This window comes from Danio rerio, chromosome 11, assembly GCF_052040795.2.
Source record: "Danio rerio strain M-AB ecotype USA chromosome 11, GRCz13ab, whole genome shotgun sequence".
NCBI lineage: Eukaryota > Metazoa > Chordata > Actinopteri > Cypriniformes > Danionidae > Danio > Danio rerio.
In genome coordinates, this window is record NC_141031.1 from 27,866,808 (window position 1) to 27,887,170 (window position 20,363).

General features: G+C 36.5%; 2 protein-coding genes and 1 long non-coding RNA gene across 4 annotated transcripts in view; 2 read left to right on the forward strand and 1 right to left on the reverse strand.

The window, feature by feature from the left end:
- LOC101882529 (uncharacterized) overlaps window positions 1-15,457 on the reverse strand; it is a 36,205-nt gene extending 20,748 nt beyond the window's left edge. The window contains exons 1-2 of one of the 2 annotated variants that reach the window (XR_015502643.1): window positions 15,327-15,457; window positions 5,385-5,519 (exon numbers count right to left, since the gene is read on the reverse strand). This is a non-coding gene — a long non-coding RNA (uncharacterized LOC101882529). Of the gene's footprint in view, window positions 1-5,384; window positions 5,520-14,697; window positions 14,767-15,326 lie in introns of those variants that run through there. The other variant, XR_015502642.1, reaches the window with a different exon arrangement.
- si:dkeyp-97e7.9 lies at window positions 1,657-9,628 on the forward strand. The gene is given in 10 exon segments (XM_087273742.1): window positions 1,657-1,721; window positions 2,097-2,275; window positions 2,587-2,710; window positions 5,157-5,335; window positions 5,437-5,646; window positions 8,822-8,956; window positions 9,087-9,157; window positions 9,237-9,361; window positions 9,363-9,406; window positions 9,409-9,628. Coding segments are annotated over 10 exon segments (1,167 nt in total). The 5' UTR covers window positions 1,657-1,668; the 3' UTR covers window positions 9,456-9,628.
- Window positions 14,781-19,828, forward strand: adnpa (activity dependent neuroprotector homeobox a). Its single transcript, NM_001080015.2, is given in 4 exon segments — window positions 14,781-15,151; window positions 16,300-16,412; window positions 16,561-16,653; window positions 16,749-19,828. Coding segments are annotated over 3 exon segments (2,910 nt in total). The 5' UTR covers window positions 14,781-15,151; window positions 16,300-16,304; the 3' UTR covers window positions 19,458-19,828.
- Window positions 19,829-20,363: the final 535 nt, after the last annotated feature.

A 20,363-nucleotide genomic window follows, 5' to 3' on the forward strand; every position in this document is an offset into this window, starting at 1 on the left:
AATAGAGAATTTCATTGAAAGGTTCTTGTTCTACAAATGCCGGACAAGATATGCCAGATAGATACATATAGATCCACTCTAAAAATGTTGGGTTATTTCAACCCAATTCTGGGTGTGATACGGCCTATTATTTTATTTAATGAAAATGAATTTATTTTTTTATTTAAATGAATGGGAACAAATTTAACCCAATGTTTTGGGCTAATACAAATTTTACACAGTTTGTGTTTAACTAACCCAGCATTTCTTACAGTGTACATATTGTTACACAAAATTACATTTTAATGGGTTATCTTATACCAGTGTGGCCCAAAGTATAGCCTGCGGGCCAAAGTGGTGACCTTTGATTTGGCCCACCATCCTATCTGAATAGAGAGGGAGAATGATGGGGAGGTGGTTGGGGCGAATGCCTTTGACAGGGATCGTCATTTTGAATTTAAAATACCCCTTTGTTTCTTTGTTTTATTGCTGAGCTACAAAAAACAACCTGAAATTAGATGATACAATTAAATGTTGTAAATGTTCACTTTTAAAATGTGAAAACTGTCTCTTGACAGATAGAGGACAATGCTCAAGTCTTCTTTATTAAGGTGAAGGCAGGAGCAGCTCAACTGGTGTATTCAGCACTGAACTCCATTGTGTTATAAATGAGATCGTTTATGTTTTTACTTTAGTAGTTCAGTATAAAATGTTTAAATCGACACTGCATTAGTTAATATGATTTAAAGTAACATTTTTAGGAAATTCCCTATGGCAAATTTATAGTAATAGAGTTTGGCATATATTTGGTTTAAATAGGTTGCATTTTAATGACACTTTAAGCATTATTTTTTGCTGGATTAGCTTGTTGGATGGTCATCATAACCACACTATTTTATGTACCTAAAATATTTGCTAAATATTTAAAATAAAAAAATAAAAGAACAATACAAAACTCCTTTTTTTATTATTATTCCATCATATATGATTAGGAAAAAAAGGAATCTGTTAAAGTTTTAATTAAAAACTGTAGCCTCTTGATATTTAAATATCATTAATTTAAATAAACTGGCCAGCAAATTCAACTTTCCTCAGTCGTGCTGAAGTGACAGCCGACAAAGGATTCCACTTGGTGTTAAAGCCTTCTTCGATGGATTATTTTCACAATTTATTATGGCATAGCAGTCAAAATAGGACAAATTAGCTAATGTACGGGACAAATTCTGAATCTTTGCCAGAAACACCCCTGGCTACGGGCCTGTTAAAGGAATAACTTTGGGCACCCCAGTCTACTGTAAACCAGCTTCAGCCTACTTATATGTGCAACTCTTTTAGTGACACCATGTGGTCATTATGTGAAACTACGTATGTTTTCCAATATCTGAAAACATTTAAAAATGACCTGTTTAAACAGCATTGATAAACCTGCTTTTAATCAGATCTGTTTGTAGTGCACTGACTGTAAAATTACCTTAAACTTGAGTCAACATTTCAAAAGTTCTTGTGACAAGGATGTAGAGAACGAAGCAGAAATAGATCAATTTGTATACACAACAGTTCACAGCACTGAATAACTGGAGCCTCGGTTCACTTGATATTTAGTCAACAAAAAAGCAATAATAAAGCCAAGGAAACAAGTGCACGAATGCAGAGCCTTGACAGAACCTTCATTGAGACTTTCAAAGCACAATGATGCCAAGAAACCTAAAAGCAGAGGTCATGATTGCAGGAGAACAGCTAAGGTAAGCTTTATTAACCCAAAATTATAGTCTCATAAAGGACATTTACACTGCATGTCATGGTTATAAATGACACCAACTCACAATTGTCTTGTTGGTATCTAAAAATTAGTTCTGTTAGGCCTAAAGTTAGTCATCTTTGCATTAAACACTGTAAAAATGTTAAAAACTCATCACAATAAATGCTTTATGTTACTTTAATATAATTTTATAAAAGATAATATTAATAATAATAATAATAATAGTATTAATAATATTAATAAGTTATTAAACTGGATTACTAGAAAATTAAATTGATTCAAGTAAAAAAGTTAGGGCAGAAATATTTATTTACTTACAATGCTGTAGTGATAATTATGAATTTAATTTGTGTTGAAGACTGCGACTACATGATAACAAACTGATCAAGGACCGCAGACACCATTTGCGGACGTACCCGAACTGTTTTGTGGCTCAGGAGCTCATTGATTGGCTGATTGCTCATAAAGAAGCATCTGATCGAGACACAGCTGTCCGACTCATGCAGCACCTCATGGATTACGACATCATTCATCACGGTACTACATTATTTACACCAAATATTATCATCAATACACAAACGTTTCAAATAATGACACTATTTTATACATATCATACTGTATATTGTCAAAACCTCTAAAGCAGTTAATTGTTTCTTAAGCATGTGCATTCTGAAGACAAATAACTTTGTTGGAAAATTGAGTTAGAAGCAGCATAATTGTAAATGTATTCTTTTATTCTGATATTTTGCATGCTCTGTATTCATCTCTTCATGTTTGAATGAACAGGTTCAAAGTACATGTACACTGTTGTTGTTTTTATAATGTGTGATTTTTTTTTTCCTTTATAGTTTGTGATAAGTGGCTCGTGTTCAAAGATGCTAAATACTTGTACAGATTCAGAAAGGACGACGGCACATTTCCTTTCAACATAGAGGTTAAGATCTTCATGCGTGGACAAAGACTTTATGAACAGTAAGACTTTTTTGCTGGAAGAAAATGTTTCAAATGTTACTATGATTTTAATTTCTGGAGTACGTTTGATCATCACATTACGTTCATTGCATTCATTATGTTTATCAAAAACTGATCTGATTTAAGCGACCCAGTGGTGCAGTAGGTAGTGCTTTTACCTGAAAGCAAGAAGGTCGCTGGTTCGAGCATGGGCTGGGTCAGTTGGCGTTTATGTGTGGAGTTTGCATGTTCTCCCTGCGTTCTCGTGGGTTTCCTCCGGGTGCTCCGGTTTCCCCTACAGTCCAAAGACATGCGGTACAAGTAAATTGGGTAGGCTAAATTGTCCGTAGTGTATGTGTGTGAATGAGTATGTATGGATGGTTTCCTAGAGATGGGTTGCAGCTGGAAAGGCATCCGCTGCATAAAACATATGCTGGATAAGTTGGCAGTTCATTCCGCTGTGGCAACCCCAGATTATTAAAGGGACTAAGCCGAAAAGAAAAATAAATGACTAAATGAATGGAATGGACTTGGAATCTTTATTCTTTAATGCTTTGTTTTAACATTATTCTTAATATAATAATAAAGGGCTAAAGGGCTAGTTTAACCAAAGATTCTTTCATCATTTACTTAATGTTCTTCTTGTTTAATACAAAAGAAGATATTTTGAAAAATGTTGGAAACTGGTAGCCACTAGCCAGATTTCAATGACGTGTCTCAACGTTCATCAGCATCTTAAAATTTTGCATGTTTCAAATGTTCTGATTTAAAATGCATTTAGTTTTTTGGGGGTTATTTGAGCAATTTGGAATGCAAAAAAAATGTTGTGCTACTTTTCCATTCATTGCTCACTAAGTTTACCTAACTATGACCCAACTATAACTATGAAATGTGAAAAGGGTCTATTGACCTCCACGGTGGTTGTTTTTCTACTATGGAAGTCAATGGCATTTTTCAAAATACCCTATTATGTGTTCAACAAGAAATTAACCCCTAAATGTTTGGAACCACTTGAGTACGGTAATTGGTGAGAGAGAACATTACAAAATGTGGGTGAACTGCTCCTGTAAATTAAAGATATTTCACCTAAAAAAGAAGATTTGATGATTTGCTCACCTTTAAGATGTAGGTGATTTTCTACTTTATAAGATTTTTAGCAGAATTGTGGTCCTTGGTGATTTATAAAATGCAAGTTAGCTGCCACGGTCACTTTGAGAGTGAAAAACAGAGGCAAAACAAGATTAATACCCCTGACTTCAGCCAATGCATTGAGGACTCAAAGCAAAACAACCGGTTTGTCCTTTTAAGACATTAAGTGCTATGACCTCACAATGAACTGTGTTTATAATCTACTGTGAGTTAAAGATAATCTATGTAGGAAATATATGAATATAAAACATTTTTGCATCAATTAGTATGCATCAAACTGATCAAAAGTCTATAAATATATTACAAATTATAATATAAAAAATAAATGCTATTTTAATTTTCTATGTATAACAGAATAATTATAAAAATTATCATGGCTTATTATTAAAATTTACATTTTACAAGAGGTACAAACACTGGTAATAATAAGACACGTTTCATGAGTACTTAATTTTTTTTACATTTTTGATTCTTGAAAATGTAGCTAAAATGTAATATTATTATTAAAATACACAATCCCATTGTATTCCTGAGCAAATAAATATTGCTTTGCCTAAAGCAAGAGACTTCTTAAAAAAAAAATTATCTCACTGTGTAAAAATTACATGTCATTGCATTCATTAAATTTTTCCAAATTTATCTGACTCGGAATCTTTATCTTTTTAATGCTTTATTTTAACATTATTTTAAATAGATAAATATAAGTTAAAATTAAAATTCTGTCATCATTGCATTTGAGCAGTTTGTAATGCGAAAAAATTCCATTCACTGCTCACTAAATTTACCCAAATATTCTATGAAATGTAAAAAGGTCTACTGACTTCAATAGCAGTAGTTTTTCCTACTATAGAAGTCAATGTCTACCAACATTTGGTGAGAAAATTCCAATGTTTGGGTGAACTAGCCCTTTAAAAAGTAGGCAGGCACCACCAAAAAAAAAAAAGAAAAAAAGTAAAGAAAATTTGTAGATTTGCTCACCTTCAGGCTAAGATTTAATTAATTTTGGCTGCAAAAGGTTTTTAGTAGAATTATGGTAAATAATGGTCAATGGTGATTCATAAAATGTCAGGCTTCAAATGACTTCAATTGTTTGAATATAAAATGTTAGCAAATGTAAAAATTTAACAGCAAATAAATTATTCTTGTCTAATAAACCCAACTCTGTTTGTTACAACTGTTGCTGCTTCTTTGAAAAATTATATCCTTTTATATTTTGTAAATCCCACTGAATAAAAGTGTCTACTAGTCGCCAAAAGTAAGCGTAACATATGGTAATGAATATTTTCAAGGATTTTAAATCTCAGTTTGCTTCTTATAGAGTGATTTCCAGCAAAGACTCCATCTCACAGGTGAGACAAGAAGAGGGTGTGGCTTATGAACGCTCATTTCCTGGTTACATGTTAATTGATTGGCTGCTACAGAACAGTGAAATCGAGAGTCGACGGCAGGGACTCGATCTCTGCAAGGCCTTGCTAGAGCACGACATCATTCAGCACGGTAACAATTATAACTATCACTATTCACCATCAGGCAAGATGCAACATACCTCTATGTGAAATGATCATCTCTTCATGTTTGCCTTTGCCTCTTCATTTCAGTCTCTCAGAAGCACCATTTCTTCGACAGCGGGCTGCTGTATCAGTTCTGCATTAACTTTCGCAGACGGCGCCGTCTTTCTGAACTGTTGCATGAGACAGAGAATGAAGAGGTTGAATGTGCAACACATCAAACACAAGAAGACCAACCTGACAGTCCATTCACACTGCGCAAATCCCCCCCGTCAGTGGGCAACAGTGACTTCTTACGTGGTAGTACAATTGTAGAAAACTCTTTATTCATTTCAATTGTTTTTAGGCAAATGGCCCAATTTTATTTCACACAACAGAATAAATATGTAAAATAAGTAAATTGTATTATGTAAATATAAGTAATGTATATTCTAAAATAAATATCTAAAAATAATTTAAGTAATACATTCGCCGGCCATTTTATTAGGTACACCTGTCTAACCGCTCGTTATCGCAAATTTCTAATCAGCTAATCACATGGCAGCAACTCAATGCATTTAGGCATGTAGACATGGTCAAAACGATCTGCTGCAGTGCAAACCAAGCATCAGAATGGGGAAGAAAGGTGATTTAAATGACTTTGAACATGGCATGGTTGTTGGTGCCAGGTGAGCTGGTCTGAGTATTTCAGAAACTGCAGATCTTATCTTCTGGGATTTTTATGCACAACTATCTCAAGGGTTTACCGAAAATGGTTTAAACAAAGTAAATATCCAGTGAGCGGCAGTTCTGTGGGTACAAATGCCTTGTTGATACCTGAGGTCAATGGCCAGACTGGTTCGAACTGATAGAAAGGCAACAGTAACTCAAAAACCACTCGTTACAACTGGGATATGGAGAAGAGCATCTCTGAACTCACAACACATCAAACCTTGAGGCAGATGGGCTACAACAGCAGAAGACCACACAGGGTGCCACTCCTGTGAGCTAACAACATGAAACTGAGGCTACAATTTGCACAGGCTCAAAAAGATTGGACAATAGAAGATTGGAAAAACTGTTACCTGATCTGAAGAGTCTAAATTTCTACTGCGACATACGGGTGGTCGGGTCAGAATTTGGTGTCAACAACATGAAAGCATGGATTCATCCTGCCTTGTATTAATGGTTCAGGCTAGAGGTGATGGTGTAATGGTGTGAAAGACCATTTTCTTGGCACACTTTGGGCCCATTAGTACTAACTGAACATTTTATCAATGCCACAGCCTACCTTATTGAGTATTGTTGTTGACCATGCCTTTATGACCAGTGTACCCATCTTCTGATGGCTACTTTCAGCAGGATAACGCGCAATGTCATAAAGCACAAATCATCTCAGACTGGTTTCTTGAACATCACAATGAGTTCACTGTACTCAAATGGCCTCCACAGTCACCAGTCCTCAATCCAATAGAGCATCTTTGGGATGTGGTGGAACGGGAGATTCATTTCATGGATGTGCAGCCGACAAATCTGCAGCAACTATGTGATGCTGTCATGTCAACATGGGCCAAAATCTCTAAGGAATATTTCAGGTACCTGGTTCAATCTTTGCCACGAAGGATTAAGGCAGTTCTGAAGGCAAAAGGGATTCCAACTCAGTACTAGAAAGGTGTACCTAATGAAGTGTCTGGTGAGTGTATAATTGTAATAAAAAAATACTGTTTAGGAAAAAAAATCATAGATTCCCTTTAAATATATAGAAGTACAACCATTTTCAACATCATCAGTAATAATAAAACATGTTTTCTGAGCACCAAAATTAGCATTGTAATTTTCTGAAAATGTCATTTTGCCATGACTGGAAAAAAAAACGAAAAAAAAACAAAAAACGGTCATTTGACATTGAAGTAATACTTTGCAATCCCTTCACACTGCACAAAGCTCCTCCATCTTATAAGGTTGTAAAATGATAGAAAACATTACAAATGTGTTTCCATGCTTTGTTAGAACTTGAGAGATGGTTTTAAGCAAATGGCCCAATTTTTTTCCACACACTAATTGCAAGGTCAGCCCCTCTGGAGAAATACTGCAATATGATGTTAAGTGCCTCGCTCAAAGGCACAGCTGAGATATCACAGCGTAATGAGATCAGTAATTCTCTATTTCCATGCACATCCATACATGCAACCCTTGTGTCAGCACCCCAGCTTCTTAACCTAGGGTTTCTCATCATTTTATTTTACACCAAAGGCCCCTTTTCATAAGCCTAAACTATTCATGGACCCCCTGACACATAATAAAATCTAATACTGGACTTACTTTGTAGGTCAACATAGTGATGTGAGCAAATTACTGAAATGCATCCAAATATATAAGAGCATATTTCATTAAATAGCTTATTTGCTATTATTCAAATATTTAAAGTTAATGAATATATATTTGTATCAGTGCAGATGCTTTAAATTGTTCAAAAGTGTCAACAAAAAACCTATTTCAAATGAAGGTTTTGCTCATCAAAGAATCCTAAAAAAAATTGTATGATGACACGAAAGTATTTTACTTGAGCACCAGATCAATTAACATAAATAAACAAATGATTGAATGAATGAATGAATGAATGAATAATGCATTCCAAGACTAAAAACAATTTAAACTGTATTTGAATAGAAAATGCTATTTTAAATTGTGTTAAATTTTTAAAATATTACCTTTTTGTACAGTGTTTTAATAAATAAGTTTTCGTGATAACTTTTTTTTTTCAAGAAACCCCATTTTCAATCAAATTACGTTCCTAAAATTATCGTGAAAATGATGTGGGAAGTGTAGTAAATAAAAAAATCTAAATATTGGTAACATTTGAACAGGCAATAGATACATTTATATACAAATAAACAACATACTCTGACTTGTAGTTATTAAAATGTACTAAAAACAATATGTCCTGCTCACAAATGGGTAAAATCTAATGATTTAAAGGACAATGATAAAGTATACAATTTTAAATTGACAATTATTGGAAATTTGGGGCTGCACTGAGAGCCTTTTGCATGGCATCAAATGTTTCTTGTTCTATAAATGCTTAAGATTTTAATATTAATATTTAAACTATTAAGTAAGGTATAAAGTAGGTATATAAAGTATTTTAACACAGCAGAGCTGAGATTAATCTTGATTAATCATATCCAAGATAAATTTGTTTTGACATATGTGTGCGTATTATATATATATATATATATATATATATATATATATATATATATATATATATATATATATATATATATATAATTTTTTTTTTTTTTTTTATGTGATTGAAACAAAACAATACAAAACAATGTGGTTTTGCTATAGTAAGACATGTATGGTATGATAGTAAAAAAAAAAAAAGTTAAATGTGAACACATTATTTCATTAACCTAATATAATTTTTCCCAATACATTTTCTAAATACATTTACATTTTTCCAATGAACAATTCTTGTTTTTAATTTCAGTTCAACCAAATAAGGATTCAAGTTTGTCTAGAACTGTACGGTGTGGAAGTGTGACCCATCAGCAACACAGCTCATGTGGAGGTTACTCTGCTTCTCTTAATGCTGCCCTTGCAGTACGATGCAATCCTACATCAGGTTAAAGGAATCTATACTCAGACTCACTATTTTATTTCTAAGTATTCAAATTTTGTCTTGTCTATTCATGATAATCAATCATCTGTCAAATTCTGAGCACTAAATGGATGCATTTTATTCTAACTGACAGTACTGAAAAGACATGTAACCTGCGAGGAGCTGTTATCGCCTGACGCTCCTTATGTAAAAAGAGTTCTAACGGTAAGTCTTTTATACGTCACACTCAACTGGCCAAAAAATAAAACTAAGCAGTGCGTTTATGCGAGTTTAATCATTAAAGATCCTCGGTGATGCCCTGGGCTGGGGCTTTGTAGTGCGAGGAAAAACACCTTGTTATGTTCAGGCTGTGGATCCTGGAGGTCCTGCTGCGACAGCAGGAGTTAAGGTGATCATAACATGTAAACAACTTGTGCAATAAAAATTTGGAATCCACTATTAGCTGGTCTCTAATTGTTATTATATTTTTTTGCTTAGGTACGGCAGTTTGTGTGCCGAGTAAATGGACGTGGCGTGCTTTATCTGGACTATCGTACTCTCTCAAGGCTGGTGATGACTGGACCCCGTGTTGTTACTTTGGAAGTGATGGAACCAATGGACTAACTCAGTATAAGTGAAATTAAATTTTTTTGTATATTAGCGTTACAATAAATTGTACAAGGTGATTTACATTTATATGCATCATTTTTCTTGTATTTGCCACATAAACTCAATGTACCAACAAAAAAATAGAATATTTTTGAAACTTAATATAAAGAAATCCTCAGTGCAGTCATCTGGATGAAGTTGCCTGCATGCTTAGAGTTTTATATTCTAATTCAAATGTAAACCCAACTGAGCTACATCACTTTACTTATGTACTGTAGCATCGTATCAGTATTTTGTATTTTAAGTACACAAAAACAGCTATTCCAAGCCATAAAAACAGAAACAGGAATCTTGCAGGACTCCTATAAGGAACATGGAGGGCTCCTACAGGAATCTGACAGGAAACATGCAGCATTCCTGCAGGAATCCTATATGGAATTAGCATGAATCCTACAGGGAACGTGTGGCAATCCAGCAAAAGTCCTACAGGAGTTCAACAAAAAACATACTCTCATCCTGCAGGAATCATACCGGGAACAAAAAGGGCTCATATACAGGAAATCTGCAGGTAACTTGATACCTTAAAAAAAACTTTGTTGACATTTTCACTTTTTGCTAAAACACTCCTTCCAAAAAAATCCATGGCTAAATCCTTAATCATGGCAGACCATGCTGTGCCCAGTCTAACACATCATTTTCTATGTATATTCTGGAGAAGTCAACCTGTGCAACACACTAAATTTCATATTTAAAGACAAAGGGGATTATAGTGAAGGCTACATTTGTACAGAATCCTGTAAGGTGCCATGTTTAAATGGAAATAATTTAATTTTGTCAGTCTTTCAGATGGACTCAGATGGACTTTGACAACACACAGGATTATGTGGGCAACGACTCAAAAACAACACAAGACAAGCTCTATCCCACTGCTAAGATCTGTAATGAAGAATCACATCTGTCAATTGTATGCTAAGCTGTTATGCACACAACTACAACATCTGCTCTTGGTGACTTAATAGACCTAATCATTTGACGTTGCCCAGAATGAACCAATAGAGCACCAAATAGTCTTTACACATACTTGAAGGAATTTAATTGTAATTCAATTGAAATTGTCCATCTGACCCACAAGTTAACAATACTTTTGTGATGAAATTCCAGCAAATTGTGGTTCTGAACTTGGGGATAATATCTGTCTTATTAAATTTGCTGACATTTTCATGACATTGTCCATAAGACAACAACTGGAAGAAAAAAAAATCAGATTAAGCATTTAAAGCAGCATGATGAGTCAAAAGTGTTCAACACTTTTCTGACGCTGACATGTATAAATCAGTAGGTCCCCTGAATGATTCAAACCAATTTAGCCTTTCACTTACATGGAATGTTGATGGTGTCCCTTTTTTTTAAAGTGCTCTTCTTTTCAGATCTGGCCAATCCAAGAACTAATTAATGAACTTCCCCCAAATATGTGAAGTATGTGCTCCTGGCCGGTTTGTAGTTTTGTGCTTCTAAGTCTTAAATGAATTCCTTTTTGCAGAATTGTGTTGATGTGTGCATTCAGTTAGAGCAGAACATTGCAGCACAAAGGACAAAGAGATGAATGTGTTCAATCTTGTCTCTGTGTATGTGACTCAGATGCTTCCTGCTCTGTCCAAAACACTAAACATTTTAATGGTGAACATGAAAGCATCTGGTGTTATCAGAGGAGATAAAAAGTTCTGAAAGAAAATGGCTTCACTATGGTGTATGTATGGCAAACAAGAGACGCAAGACCATGCACCCACAGCCAGCATAGCCCAATAAAAAAATCTGAGTATACCTAGCATAGTTGAATAATAAGAGATCAGTTTATGGAAATGGGCATACAATAAGCCCCAGACACCACTGTTTCCTCTTTCTCATGTAAATTACACCAGTGTGAAAAAGGACAATCAGAAACCAAAACAGACTGTTGCGTGACTCACGGGGCACACCATCAGCATTTGCATGTACTTTAGATCAGCCTCTGCATAATCTGGACCTGATGAACAGCTCCATCATCAGATCACTAGTCAAAACACAGACTGAAATGTTGCAAACAAAAACAGGATCATTAATACGCACACTTTAAACTGTGCTTGATAAGCCACAACTTTTCCCAGTGAGACAACAAGATCATTTCCCTCCCTTAGCTTTTTTTCCAGTTTATTTAGTTTTATATTTAACTTACTATGCATGCAGGACTTTTATTTTGAAAATATGAGACGCAGAGTGTTTACTATGCCTTACTGAGCAACAACTGCATAAGATACATGCTCATATGAATGCAAAATGCAGGATTTACTGATTATACATTAATTCAGCTCCACCCTAAAAAGGTATAAGGTATGTTTAATTGTATGAAATTTGATGCATGTTTCAGCAAACACTTATAGACTGCTGGATCACTCAGCTCAAGTGTTATTTTCCGGAGTGAAGAATTATTCTTTATTAAAAGTCATCTGTTTATGCAGAGGTTGATATTAATTCCTGCCGGTGTTTTCTCCGATATTATAGCTTAAAAACATGACACTATCAGACTCTTTTGTCGTGTTTATTTGTAATCTTTATCCACAACAGATTTTGTGAGCAAAATAGGTTAACATTACATTGATGGGTTTATATTAGATAGCTCAATTGTAGGTAAATTGAGTGTGTGTCAAAGATAAGCCTATTAATTTCCAAAATCGATCCAAATACGGTCAATATGGGACTTTCAATTGTGCAGATATTTTATGGAGTAACAAATTAACATTAAAAAAAAACCTAGAAACAGTTTTATAAGTTACTTGAGCCACACACCTACTATGTAGATGTTAAGGAAAGATTTTACCCTTTAATGCTTCTAATGTTTATTAATCATTTTGAATTTGCTTATGACTGCTTGTTTGGCATTTTACTGTGCCAATCAGCAATTAACAATTTTGTGGTTTGTCTCATAATATTATGCAGAGAGCTGGTATTTGGGAAGAGAGACAATCACCATTAACAAATGACAACTTGCAATCAAGTCACTATAGTAATATTATAAGACTTCCACACTCACAAATATTGCAAGGTCTCAAAATACAGGAATGTTCTTGTTTTATAGTCTTCCATGTGCTTCTCCATGCTTCTCCTTGTCTAAGCAACTAAAAAATTCTCATAGCTCTCCTGAAAAAAAAAAAAACTTTCCAAACACAAACATCCCTAGCAGCATTGTAGGGAAAGCTATGCAGCAACCGGAACTCATGCACAGAAACAAACACCTGCGACCCTTCATAAATGTCTATACTGCGTGCCATGCACAGTCTCACAGCTTGGCAGGTCTGTTACTGGAAAGCATCAAGTATTGTCATGAATAATTAAAAAGCAGGGTCTTCCCATAGTCAGTAAATTATAAAAAGATACTGATGTGTCAACACTGCACTTGCAGTTAAGTGCTATACCACCAATTTTGATTCCTCCCCAATGAAGATTTTAAACCCGGAAGATGAAATTAGCTGACAAAAGCTCAAAATTATCAAGTTTTCACCACAATTAAAGTTAACAAGTACTAACGTTGTATTGGAAAAATGATATTTTGGATTGTTTTTGTTTGCATTTTGTGATTTGGAAATTGTATCTCGGCAAGTTGAATTTGGAGATCCATGACATCCTCCAGAAATAATAGACATGAACATTGCAGCAACACTATTTTTTACAAAATACAGAAATTTAGATCCTGTTTCCTATAATTTCTGTAAAATGTTACACAAACAGGACATTCATAGACAAATCTACAGGAACATACATAAAAGTCCTGCAGAAATGTTACTTTCCTGCAGGACATAATACAGTCATAGTAAAATAACCCTACAGGACTCCAGTAGGAAGTAGGAACGTACACTGCGCTAGAATTTTATACAGTCCTACATGATTCCAGCAGGATCTCTGCACATAGAGCCAAAATCTAAGTATTCCTGAATAAATTTTTGTATAAGTTCATTTCTGAATATGTGAGAATGTGAGCACTTTGTTGTACTCAGAAACATAGTAAATCAGTAGTTTATGCTGTAATACATTTTATAAAAAGAGCAATCTAATGCAAATGTCAGCCTTGCCATGAAAAAAAAGTTTACCAAAATAGTGAAAGCCTTTTTAAGTTTTTTTTTTTGTATAATTATAATTATATTTATTTTACCAAAATCACACAAGTGGCAAATTAAAATCTGTTACAACCAGAACTAAGAGGTGTCACATCCATGACAAAGCTTTTTCCTCATAAATGCAAAATTGTAACATAAAATAAGAATTAATAGGTTTTGTTCTATAGAGAGCCAACTCTTGTGTTTTATTAGCATTGTTTCTTTTGAGTTGTGCAGTTTAATTCACAGAATTTTACCAAAAGTATGATGCACCCTATGTTGTAAACTCAGACTTTTTAGTTACATCCATGACATGTTTATTTTCCTCAATTAAAACATAAAAAAATGTTTACAGGTAGATATTTTTCTGATCCCATAACTCTGTTGTTTTGGAAAATATAAAGTGATGTTTCAATATAATGTTAATTTCTATGTGAATTTATCTTTTGAGTTTATACAGCAAATGTCATTTCCATAATGCTGGAATTGCTGACAACTTTTTATTAATTAGAATAAAAGATGCCCAATCATTAACATTTGATAATATTCATGGAATTCACCAAATTCAAAGGTAATGACATTCAACCAGCTATAGCCCGCTTGACTGGCAGTTCTAAACAACAATAATGTACAACAGAAATTTGGAAGGAACTCAGTGATATTACATTAACAACAATGTTGTGCGTCATATTGTAGACTTCAATTTAATAGAACACATCCCCTTAGAGCATTATATTAATTGCTTATTTAGACATCCCAACTTGATCCAAATAATTGCTGGGAGGGGGATGCAAGAATGAAGACCCGGTCCACCTTTCGTATAGGCTACCCCCAGTGTCCTGCAAATTACAATGCTTAAACTATGGTTTATGTAACAAAAACATGACTAACTACCATAACTACAAAAAACTACAACTGTTATTGTTTGTTAGTGGAAAAATATGTAACATTTTTACGGCTGAAGCAAAAAAGCAAACTATTTCAACAATTCATCGTGCATATCTCTTGCACAAATAAAACCTAACGTACTTGTGTGATGTCGATGAAAGGCCTCAGACATCAGCGTGGCCCCTTTTGAACTTCACAAAAATATATGTCATTTCCGTTTGCGAGCGTCCGCCATTTTGAACAGGCTGGGCTGGTATCTGGAACAGCCTCGACGAGGGAAAAAAGTCTCTTCTTTGCCCTGTATCCCATCCGAATTCACATAACTTCCCGTCTAAACCGCGCAAATCGTGAATAGGTTCATGGGCTCGACAGAAACCGCCCGGTGGTTTGTGTGAATCCAGCTGAAGGCACATGGTGCGGATTCTCAGGATGAGTTGCCGAAATCCACCGGCGGCGGCAGCGGCGCGAAAGACTGCAGCATCTGCCCGGGCCGAATAAACCACAATTTGTCTCTGTCATCTCGTCTTTAACTTTAATTTGAGCCGAAAACCAAGCCCTTCAAGGGAATTCCATGCGAGACCGCGAAGAAAAGCAGGTAATATGTTGTTATAAAAGCCTGTTTTCTGTCTCTAGCATCAGTGCTTTTGTGTGGAGTTCAGTGTGCACATGAAACATCCCGCGGCTAAGCTAACATGCTAACTGCATATATGTGAATAGATTGGCAATCGCTAAACTAAGTTAGTTTTTGAGGGAAATCATAAATTACTGACACGATTAAGTTATTAAATGTTGGCCCCTGCAAGGCTGGAGTATCGTCAAAATAAACGGGGTTTCATTTTGCCGAGTCCATGAAAAGGCCGCTGTGGCCTGTATTGTCTAGTGGAGTAGCATTCATATATGCAGCTGCATGCGTGCGTACATTGTGCATCAGGAGTCAGTTTAAAATCGAAATGGGTTTTTTATATTTTGCAAAAAAATGCATGTTTAGTGCACGAATACAAAGATGTTAGGTCTTCCAACAATCTAACAGCATTACTTTTAAAATGATACATTATTATAAACTACTCAATGTGAAGTTTTAAGGGCAGTTGTGAAATGCAGAAGAACCTTTTTAAAAAGGTGTATATAAATAATTGCTTGCAGAAGAAGTGTCTATTTTACTAGAATGTGATGGTCTCAGCAAACGGTTTATTTTTGTTGGCACTGAATGCGTATTTACGTGCATGCTTTGTCTTTTTTATTAGTATGAGGCCTTAACACAAATGTTGGAATTATTCTGAATCGTTTAAAGGGAAGTTATATGAATATTTAACATGCCTAGAATGGTATAGAAGCATATTTTATTAGTCTTTTAAAACAGACAATTTTGTGTGCAATCAAGTTGTAGCACAACTGTTTTAAGATTTATTACATATATATAAATTGGCAATTTAGCATTTACTTATGTCATTACAAACACATACTTTTATCATATATTTCTGTATTTTTTTGGTAGTCAGTTCACAAACAAATTTGAAGCTTCTAAAACACGCATTTAGTCCCTATTCTTAAAGACTTAAGTTAAGCATGGCTTCCTGCAAATATAATGTTTTTGCAATTACATTTTTACAGAAAAAAATGTTTTTGTTGCGTTCATACCATTAAGTGCAACTGGTCTGCACAATAACAATTGAAATTGCAGAGTGCACCTTTTCAACAACTCACAGCTCAACTAAAATCCTTATTCCTAATGGTTTTTCATAGAAGAGATGTTTCAGCTTCCAGTGAATAACCTCACCCGGTTGAGGAAGGCCAGGAAGAAAGTCAAGAGACTGCTGAGTGACATTGGCCTTGACTACTGCAAAGAGCATGTGGAGGTGATTGCTTTTGAACAGTGTTTTATTTGTTGTTGTTTTTCCCTCAGACAAATTGAACATTAAAAAAAAAAAAAAAAAAACCTGAGACATCACACTAATTGATCACTTGAGCTTTATTGATGCTATTGTCTGTCCATTTCCTCTGTAGGACTACAAAGACGTAGACCCCGACGATTCTGATGACTCGAATGAGTCTCACCTTGACCTTTGTACATGGGATCCAACTTGGACAAAGTCTCAGGTATGTCAGCCACATCCGCCGCAACAGAAAAGCAAAGCAAAGCAAAAATAACCTACACCGCATTAACATTTTGCTTGGTTTCTCAAATGTTGCAGGACTACAGAACAAAGCAGTTTTGCTGCTCAGATTGCCCGTTTGCCTCCAAATATTTCTCAGCCTACAAAAACCACTTCCGCAATGTTCACAGGGAAGATTTTGAAAGCAGAATACTTCTTAACTGCTCCTATTGCACATACAGTGGGAACAAGAGGACTCTGGAAACCCACGTCAGGCTCTTCCATATGCCTCACAATGTGATGCGTCAGGGTGTCATTGGCCCTCATGGAGCTCCAGTAGGGGTTAAAGATGGCATGCGGGTGGACAAACCCATGCTGGGTGATCGAAAGGAGCTCCCGGTGTACTACTGCAAGAAGTGCACCTATCGAGATAGACTGTACAACGTGGTGCGCCGGCACATCTACAGGGAACACTTCCAGCACGTGGCAACACCTTACCTGGGAAAAAACTCAGAGAAGCAAGAAAACAGTGGAGAGGCCCAAGCCAACAGTCATGGGATTCACTGCAAGAGCTGCCACTTTACACCTCGTTCTTATGAAGCACTGGTGCAGCACGTCATTGAATTCCATGAGCGCATTGGCCATCAAGTCACTGCTATGATCGGGCACACAAATGTCATAGTGCCGAGGCTCCAGACGAATCCAATCCAAAGGGGTGTTCCTATCACTCCTGGCGTGCGTCCACAAACACCTCAAATGAATCGCTTCAGTATGCCCAAAGTGGTGGGGTTACCTGTTGGAAACCATTTTAAGCAAAGCCTTGCTGGCAACTCTGTGCCTGGTCAGCCAGTGCGCGTTACACTACCTGATAAAGCTTTTGTGTCTAGTGCAGTCTCTCATTCACACTCTGGAAAACACCTGGGCGGCTTTGGAGTCCATGGTGCTGCACATCTTAATGCTCAGTCAGCTTCTTTCTCCCCCTCACTGAAGAGTCTACCTCTTTCTTCATCAGTGCATGCTGCTACTGCCACATTGACATCACTGCAGGCCAAGAAAGCTTCAGCCAATGCTCTGAACACCTCACAAACACAAAAGTGGAAGATCTGTACCATCTGCAATGAACTATTCCCCGAAAGTGCATATAGTGCTCACTTTGAAAAGGAACATCAGGCAGAGAAGGTGAGGGCGATGGCTAAATACATCATGAAGATACACAATTTCACAAGCAAGTGTCTGTACTGTAACCGTTACCTTCCAAGTGACTCTTTGTTGAACCATATGCTAGTGCATGGGCTATCCTGCCCACATTGTCATTCCACATTTCATGAGGTTGAGAAAATTGTAGCACACAATCGCCTGGCGCACCCCAATGAGCAAGGGGATCAGCCAACTGGTTCTCCTCTAACATTCGATCTCACACTTCAGCAAGGAAATCTCAAAAATGTCCAGCTTTTAGTAACCACCTACAATATGAAGGAGACACCTGAAGCTGCCGCTGCTGCCGCAGCTGCCAATCAACTGTCACAAAACAGCGCCATGCCCAAACCTGTGAAGGTGTCTGTAAGACAGCCGGATACCCAAAGCGATTCATTGGTGCGAAACATGTCACAGTCACCGGTGTCACAAAAGAAAGAGGTTGGAAAAACACTCTGCCCACTGTGCTTCACTATTCTAAAAGGGCCCATCTCAGATGCCCTTGCCCATCATTTACGCGATAGTCACCAGGTTCTCCAAACTTTGCACCCTGTAGAGAAAAAGTTAACCTACAAGTGCATCCACTGCCTGGGTGTGTACACAAGCAACATGACAGCTTCCACCATTACTCTCCATTTGGTGCACTGCCGGGGTGTTTGCCAGACTCCCAAAGGCTCCAAGCCCATCACGACTGGGCTGCGGTCCCCTGGAGCTGGGTCTCTGAAGCGCGAGTTAGTTACCCCTGATCCATCTGACCCAAAGAGAAGAAAGATGGTAGACCAGTCTAGGTTTTACCCTACAGGCTTCGCTGAGAAGCCAGAAGAGCCAATCGTGTTGGCCTTGGATCCAAAAGGTTATGGTGACAAATCCTACGAAGTGCGTAAAGCTTTCCTCACCGCATATTTCAATCGACATCCCTACCCCTCCCAACGGGAGGTTGAGAAACTTGCTGCAAGCCTCTGGTTGTGGAAGTCTGATGTTGCAAGCCATTTTGGCAACCATCGCCGCTTATGTGACCGGGACTTTACCTCCCGCAAACCAGTGGTGTTACTGGGCTTTAACATGCGGTTGTTGAGCCAAATCAAGCATGACATGAGCTTTGATGACAGCTGTCTGTTTGAAGTCTTTGATGATGAAAAAAGTGGATACTCAAGGACCTCATCGTTTAGGCTCAAGTCTCCCATTGGTTTCCCAGCAGACTTCATAGGGTCAAAGCAGCCATTAAACACTGGACAAAGTAGTCAAAGCAACTGTGCCTTCAAGACATGCCCTGGATCCTCCTCAGAACCCATTGCCATCGACTCTGACAGTGATTCAGAGTTGGAAGTTATACCTAATGAAAATGTCAGTCAACATACTCCAGCGTTAAGGCCTTCGATAGTTCAGTCCCAGACAAAAGGGGCATTGCTACGAGAGAGCTTACGTTGTGAAAGGGATGTCAGGGCGAACAGAAGTTCTCCCAGAGTTGGGCCAAAAGTTCTAGATGGCTCTGTTTCTAGTTCCAGTCCTGACGAAGCAACTTGGTCAGGTAATATGTCTTCTGAAGAGAGCCACTACATACCTGCGGGACGATTCGAAGTGAAGGGGAAGAAAGTGGGGTTGCTTGGTAGATGATGGCTTGTGGCGATTCTGTCCTTTCTCTTTAACTCTCCATGCTCAGATTAGTAGGTCAGACCTTTTACCTCACCTTTGGCTGACATTTGAACATTATTACATGAACTGAGTAAAAAAAGCCAGAGGAGTTACACCCTTACTGAAAGTACTGTTTACTCTCAAACACTTCTGCTGTCCAAGAGCAGAAAAACTAATATACTGTATCTCTTTTTTTCCAATTGATCCATAGTCCATGGTGTTTTTTTTCTTTCTTCTTTTTTGTATACTGTTCTCTGTATTTAATCATTCACTTGTTGGAATTGTAACAAAATTGATAGGTCTATTGTTTTTTTTCTTGATTCAAATAAAAAGACAGTGTAATTTACCATTAAGTTCTTGAATGTTTTTATTCATCATATTTATGTTCAGTTACATAATTAACGATAATTACTTTTCTGTTCTTTTCAGTACATGTCCTTGTCATATACAGTTTAGTTGACTTTATGATAATATAATTGGCGGACCAGACCACTATTTTGATGCATTGTGATAGAGGTGGTGAAATATTATTTAAGCTTGAGTATTTGTGCTTAGTGTTTCTTTTTGGAATCATTATATAAAGGTAAGTCTTATATGTTATTATTATTATCACAGCAAACAAACATTCTTCTATATTTTTTGTGGTAGGACATTATTACAGTTGTAAAGTGACCAATCTTGACTATTTGTATTGACACTACACTGCCTTTAGAGGTCACTGTCATTCATAAATACAGATAATCATTTACATTACATAAATATAGCAGCTCCATCCGTTCAAGTAAACTAAAACACTTCCTGTTCAGCTACAAGCTAATGATCATGTTAGCTTTGCAATGCATATATAATCTTGGCACTAAAAGGTTATAATCCTTGCAAGCTTTAATA